Here is a 7,312-nt window from a genome sequence, read left to right as displayed (position 1 = left end):
CACCAACATCTGCACAACACACCAACATCTGCACACCAGGGCTTTACAATGTTCAGTAGGGCTGGGAATATCAGGGTACTTCACCATACCTCACTGTAACGTACCATACTATCCTATCCTATACTATCCTATCCTATACTATCCTATACTATACTATACTATACTATACTATACTATACTATACTATACTGTCCCATACCATACCATACTGTCCCATACCGTCCCATACCATGCTATACTATACTATGCTATGCTATGCTATGCTATACTATACTATACTATACTATACTATATGCAATACATGGCTCATGATCACGATAATATCTTGATATGGCGATAGTGTGATTATCGATATTGCTCTTAATAACCTACGATATATCTGTGTGTTTATAGGGGTGAAACAAAAACAAACCAAGAAATAAATGTCGTAGTTTATGTTTTGCAGCATAATTTATCCAGAGTACAAACAGTAATAGAGTAAATACAATGACTGTTTAAGTTCAACAGAACTGGAAACAGGATGTTTGCATGTGTTGGACAAACACTGACACTATTTTGGACTCATTCAGAAAACATCCCATCTCATGTCTGTACAGCAAGGGTCTCAAACTTGCAGCCCGGAGGCCAATTGCGGCCCACAGGATGATATTTTGTGGCCCCCTACTTGACATCAAAGTTTAGTGTTAGTGCGGTCCACACGAAGTATCAAACGCACCTTTTTGCTGAGTCTTGCCACATTTTTATTTTACTTATTTCATCACTTACGGGCTACCATAGATAGTGTTGTGACAGCTTCTGGCAGCATTTATTGTCAATGATTGTCAAGCTAGCCAACTGCAAAGTACCTGAGGAAGTATGAACGTTAGTCACTTAGTTGAAACATATTTCGCAGTGACACCAAGTGGATGGAAAATATCTACCATCACCCAGTTCAGTCATGTCGCTGTCCAAACGTGTCTCCGTCTGACGTCATAACTCAACTAGACATGCTGAGGAGTTTACAAAATACCAGGGAGATGAGAGAATGAACCAGGTGGCCAATCTGAAAAAATGTCTATTGAGGAAACAAGATTTATTCAAGAAAGCAAGAAAGAGAATGAAGCAGCAGTCGAAGCAGCTACATGGTGAGATGATGGCAAGGGCCGGAAAGACATTCAAAGAAGGCGAGTTCATCAAAAAGTGCATGTTACTAGCTGCGAGTGAAGTAAAGAAACCCTTTTTTTTGTGGGCTACTTAATGCGGCCCAGCCTGACCCAAACTCTTCCTCCAGCGGCCCCCAGGTAAGTTAAGTTTGAGACCCCTGCTGTACAGTGTGCATGCTTATGGTGGCGTCTGTGGATCGTATTTTGGTGAGGCAGTTTGTAGATACTGCGAAGTCCTTCTGCAGCTTTGTCCCATCCACACTGGAAAAGACAAAGGGAGTCCACACTTTGGATGTTCTGCAAAACGGTGACTTGACTCACTAAGGAAGAACGATAAAAGAAGTTTATAGTGACTGTATTTTAATAATAATTTAACAAAAAACATTCACAGCGAGAGCCCATTGATAATCCCTTGTAAGATTAAATATCGCAATAGTTTGCCACATCGATGTTTTGTCACACTCGTATTCCTATTCTCATGATTATAGGACATCATTGATTGTGAGTGGTTCCTATTGCGTGTGGTCATGATGCACATTATTCGTATTTGAATCATGTTATAATGTTTGTGTGTAGTTTCTATCTCGGAGAGATCACATTGGCTCTGGGTCACCTCCACTCCAACGGGATCATCTACCGTGACCTCAAACCTGAAAACATCATGCTCAATCACCAAGGTAAAGTACATTTACACAGAAATATTCAAGGGTTAAGGTTCACCTTAAGGTTAAGTTAATAAGGCCTGTTTTCATGACTCGAATATATATTTGAAGTCTTTGCTTCCAGAATGTTTCCATATGTAAAATGTGATGTTGAAGTTCACTGTGGTGACTGATTAAATCTTGCTTCTTTAAACTAAAACAATCAAGTTTATTACCGTCTGACTGTAGTGATGTTTACATGTACATGCATTTTTCTTGGTGTTTTTGTCAAGTCTGTTGTTGTTTGTTTTTAGTAAATAAACCACTGCAGTATTTGGACCTAATGTGACCTTAACATCCATTTTGGTTCCTGTTTCTGTCTGTTTTCAGGACACATCAAACTGACCGACTTTGGTCTGTGTAAGGAATCCATCCATGATGGCACCGTCACACACACCTTCTGTGGAACCATAGAATACATGTGGGTCTGTGTGTGTACTCCTTTAACCCTTGTGTGTCTTAGATGTTGTCAGACCTCTCAGTACATTATGACACAAGAACAGTGACAATATTCACTGACATCCTCAGTTCTTCAAATATAATAATCATTCTACATTTCAAATTGCACATGCTTCAAATGGTTTTTTTGTATTTATGTTAGGGATGCACCAATCCGATACCAGTATCGGGCATTGGCTCTGATACTCAGTGTGTGTACTCGTATTCGTACTCGAAAATGTAATCTGATACAACTGCACCGATACCACTTACAACTGTGTGACATTCCCAGTTCAGTGCAGCAGGCATGAGGAGGAGGAATAATGTGTGGGGGGTGTGAAGAGTGTGGAGATTGAACCAAATAAATGATGGTGATAAAAGTAACGCTGACTGTAAGTAACGTTAAAGACACAGATGGATACGGACGCAGCGTTCTGTCCGTCCTCTGCGTACATTCCATCTGTTTTCCAGGTGCTGGTGGATGAGTACCCAGACGGAGAACACCAGCGGAACCGTGAAGGTAGAGGATCTGTTCAAAGAGCCATTGTGTGAGTTAGAGAAAAACTACTGACACATTTAGGACAACTACCCAGGGCTGGACTGGTTTCCATCCTACTGATAATACAATGGGGGTACGAAGCGCTGCAGACCGCTGCCAGCAGAAGTGAAAACCAAACTTATGGCTCATTTCTCTTTTCTCTTCCTGCTGAAGCTAAGCTTTTAAACCTTACCAGAGAAAACGCTGCAACATTAGTATCTCATTAGTGTTACCTCTGTCGTCTCCATGTTTGTTATTACTGACTTTCTTCTTCATTAAACTTTCCTCTTCTTCGTGGTATTTGTCCAGTATGGTTCATTCAGAGCAGCACCCCCTGGTGGATTAATAGACAAACGCTCATTCCAACACATTAAATGTCAGTAGCAGCACTTTGTTCCAGTCAGACTAATGACAACGACAATAAAGCACATTTACAAAGGAACAAACAACTGGAATGGGATTAAGTACTCGTATTGGTACTCGGTATCGGCAAGTACTCAAATGGAAGTAATCGTACTCGTACTTGGTCTGGAAAAAAGTGGTATTGGTGCATCCCTAATTTATATGTTTTAGATTATTGTTATCTTTTATGTCTATTATGGGCCATCCACTCAGGTCAAACACATTCTTATCATGTTTCATTGGAGATTCCATTCTGTCTGTTTGTTTTCAGGGCTCCAGAGATCCTGACCCGGTCGGGTCATAACAGAGCAGTGGACTGGTGGAGTCTGGGGGCCCTGATGTACGACATGATGACTGGATCGGTAGGACGCTGCCCACATGGTATCAACGGACTGTATATAAAGAATAGACACTGACACCTGGTCTGTATGTACAGGGTGGGGAAGCAAAATTTACAATGAACATTTAGTTGTTTTTTCTCAGCAGGCACTACGTCAGTTGTTTTGAAACTAAACATATATTGATGTCATAATCATACCTAACACTATTATCCATACCTTTTCAGAAACTTTTGCCCATATGAGTAATCAGGAAAGCAAACGTCAAAGAGTGTGTGATTTGCAGAATGCACTCGTCACACCAAAGGAGATTTCAAAAATAGTTGGAGTGTCCATAAAGACTGTTTATAATGGAAAGAAGAGAATGACTATGAGCAAAACTATTACGAGAAAGTCTGGAAGATACTATTAAAGAAGAATGGGAGAAGTTGTCACCCGAATATTTGAGGAACACTTGCGCAAGTTTCAGGAAGCATGTGAAGGCAGTTATTGAGAGAGAAGGAGGACACATAGAATAAAAACATTTTCTATGATGTCAATCTTCTTGTGGCAAATAAATTCTCATGACTTTCAATAAACTAATTGGTCATACACTGTCTTTCAGTCCCTGCCTCAAAATATTGTAAATTTTGCTTCCCCACCCTGTATATATTCGATAGAAGACCATGGTCCAGGTCTGGGAACACCTGGTCTGTATGTATATATTAGATAGAAGACCTTGGTCCAGGTCTGGGAACATCTGCATGTTATTTTTTTAACACAGTGGTGTTATTTTTTTATTTTAGGGGGTTTGGTCCATATATAGACCTTTAGTCCTAGGTCCATATAATGACCGTTAGTCGTGGGTCCATTTATAGACCTTTAGTCCTTGGTCCTTCAGTCCTGGGTCCCTGTACTGACTGTATTGATGATCCCTTCCTTCTTCAGCCTCCGTTCACTGCTGAAAACAGAAAGAAGACCATCGATAAAATCCTCAAGTGTAAACTGAACCTGCCCCCGTACCTGACCATCGATGCCCGGGATCTCATCAAAAAGGTACTGACCCCAACTAGAACCCAAAGGTACTGACCCCAACTAGAACTCAAAGGTACTGACCCCAACTAGAACCCAAAGGTACTGACCCCAATGACAACCCAAAGGTACTGACCCCATTGAGAACCCAAAGGTACTGACCCCAATGACAACCCAAAGGTACTGACCCCAACTAGAACCCTGAGGCTGAACTCAGAGACTGACTGGAATCCTGACCCTGAACCCAAAGGGTTAAGGGTTTACCAGGGTTTATTTACCCTGTGGACCACCCTTTACCAGACCTTGTCAGTTTTTTTGTTTTTTTTTTTACTTTATAGCTATGACGTTTAATGGACTTTTGTGTGTACTGCATATATTAAAAAAACAATCTACACACATTTTTAGTAGAATGTTTTCATCCATGTCACATGTTAAATGTCTGACTGTAATAAGTATAAGTTTTTTTTTTGTTTTGTTTTTTTTTAGCTCTTAAAGAAGAATCCAGCCCAGAGACTTGGCTCTGGTAAAGCAGACTGTGCTGACATCCAGGTAAGAAACTGTCCCTGTCACTATGTGGTTTCATCAGACCAGGACTAGGACTGAACCATCAGGTAAAGGTGGTCCACTGAAAACTCCATTTCATAGTACGCTGCTTTTCTATGACTGGATGTTTCAGAGGATTGTCAGAGTTGTAATGAACAGGTGTGTGTTTGGGTGGTCTTCAGAAACATCCGTTCTTCAGACACATCAACTGGGAGGAGCTACTAAACAGGAGGGTGGAGCCACCATACAAGCCACAGCTGGTAGGTCTTCAAACTACTGTTGTGCTCTTTAGAAATACCTTTATGTGCTTATTTTTCACGAACCTTGTCACAACAAAACATTGATGCTATGGGTGTTGGACCTGGTTCTGGAAAAACTATGGAAGTAAATCTGTGTCATCAGATTTTGAATTATAAAAGCCACTGAATTTCTAGCACTGATGTTTTTTTTTTTTGCACTGAAATTAAGGATCTCAATTTTTTGCATCTGAATTTCTTTAATTCTAAATTTATGAACATAGTTGAATTCAGAGACAAACAATTCAGATACTTAATTTCAGTGCAAAAAAAATTCAGATACTTAATTTTAGTGTAAAAAAAAATCCAGATACTTAATTTCAGTGCAAAAAAAATTCAGTGCTACAAATTCAGTGTCTTTTATAATTCAAAATCTGATGACACAGATTTACTTCCATAAAAAACTCCTTCTGTGCCGTGTTTGAAAACCTCCGTTTGTGGCGTTGCAGCATTCAGATGAGGATGTGAGTCAGTTCGACACCAGGTTCACCAGACAGACTCCAGTGGACAGTCCGGACGACTCCACGCTCAGCCACAGCGCAGAGCTCGCCTTCGCCGTGAGTCACACACTCACTGGTTTTGATCATGTGCTATAACACGACCATTTACTGAGTAACACCTGTCCCTGCCAGGGCTTCACCTACGTGGCACCGTCGGTGTTGGAGAGTCTGAAGGAAGGCTTTTCATTTGAACCTCGAACACGACCCGTACGCCGACACAACAGCAGCCCACGCACACCCATCAGGTAAACACACACCACACACCGTTGAAGACCACCCACCAGCGGCGGTTCAGGTCAGTAATGGTCATTAATGATAACCTTGATAATTTTGGTCACAATAACTGTGATACGACATTTTCATATGGTTACATCCCTAGGAAGAACTAACCATAGACACTGCCTTCTGTTTTTATTATTATTGTCACCACAATGGTATTTTTTTTGTCTTCCTTTCCTCCATCAGTCCTCCAAAGTTTTCCGCAGCTGGTCCCTTCAAATCGAGCGTTGAAGGGGAAGCGGATGTTTTTCCTCCGACGTCTCCGCCTGCAGCGGCAGCGGCGGTGCCTTCGGCACTGCTGGAAAACGGAAGCATTAGTCAACCAATCAGAACGCCGGCCAGAAACAAGAAGCAGAAGGGACACCGGAGATGAGACGGTCGGTCAGAGGGACGCTTCCGTTCAACGTCAGGGACATGTTGTGTTTTTTCTGCTCTTCATAAATGGTCACTGAAATGTCAAATCTAAAGTTGAAGCTCTTTTTGTGCTTGACCTTTATTTTCTACCATATTTCATCTATTGAACGGTAACACCAGCTGGGTTTACATTAGCCTCCAAAACTGGTTGTCGCAAAAAACTGTCGAAGATCGCAAAAAAGTTTTTATGCTCTCATGAGGTGGTTTTTGAGACGTTTGGATATAGAAGTATAGTGTAAAAGTGTAATGGAAACACATGATGCACATTGTCATCCATGTGGTCCCGGTGGTTCTGCTCAGTCCAAACGTGTCCCCTATGACCCTGGACTCAGAACAGGTGGTTCTAGTTGGTTCAGGCCAGTAGACACTGGCTTTGGTGGAGGAAGTGTTCTAGAGCTGCAACCGATTAATCGATTAGGTGCTTGAAGCCAATGCAAAAATTCACGATTCGATTAAACGACTCAAATTGATTGAAGGGAAATATTCTATTGCAGTTTTCCTGAATTGAAGCTTCTTTGTGCGTCACAATAAGCGTCCGTGTGAAACACAACAGCAGAACCAATGTTTAACAGCAGAGAAATGAAGGAAACAAAGCTTTGATTCAGGAGAATTGTGGTTGAATGATTTTTTTTTGGATCACTTTGAGTCGATTAATCGGTTGCAGTTCTAAACTGCCCCCCCCAGGCAGGACCAGTCTGGGGACACCAGAG

At 41.4% G+C, this 7,312-nt stretch overlaps 1 protein-coding gene across 3 annotated transcripts in view; it reads left to right on the top strand.

Moving 5' to 3' along the window:
• LOC115435712 (ribosomal protein S6 kinase beta-2-like) overlaps positions 1 to 6,661 on the top strand; it is a 10,463-nt gene extending 3,802 nt beyond the window's left edge. The window contains exons 8-16 of one of the 3 annotated variants that reach the window (XR_003937845.1): positions 1,719 to 1,819; positions 2,174 to 2,264; positions 3,493 to 3,583; positions 4,487 to 4,594; positions 5,057 to 5,119; positions 5,296 to 5,437; positions 5,469 to 5,484; positions 5,809 to 5,966; positions 6,042 to 6,058. Coding sequence is in view for 2 of the 3 variants with exons in the window: in XM_030158646.1 (XP_030014506.1) it covers positions 1,719 to 1,819; positions 2,174 to 2,264; positions 3,493 to 3,583; positions 4,487 to 4,594; positions 5,057 to 5,119; positions 5,296 to 5,373; positions 5,859 to 5,966; positions 6,042 to 6,154; positions 6,375 to 6,561 (940 nt within the window). In the remaining variant the exon portion in view is untranslated. Of the gene's footprint in view, positions 1 to 1,718; positions 1,820 to 2,173; positions 2,265 to 3,492; positions 3,584 to 4,486; positions 4,595 to 5,056; positions 5,120 to 5,295; positions 5,438 to 5,468; positions 5,485 to 5,808; positions 5,978 to 6,041; positions 6,155 to 6,374 lie in introns of those variants that run through there. The other 2 variants (XM_030158646.1, XM_030159743.1) reach the window with 2 other exon arrangements.
• The last annotated feature ends 651 nt before the right edge of the window (positions 6,662 to 7,312 follow it).

Source organism: Sphaeramia orbicularis, chromosome 1 (genome assembly GCF_902148855.1).
Source record: "Sphaeramia orbicularis chromosome 1, fSphaOr1.1, whole genome shotgun sequence".
Taxonomy (NCBI): domain Eukaryota; kingdom Metazoa; phylum Chordata; class Actinopteri; order Kurtiformes; family Apogonidae; genus Sphaeramia; species Sphaeramia orbicularis.
This window is presented reverse-complemented; position numbering and strand designations above follow the sequence as displayed.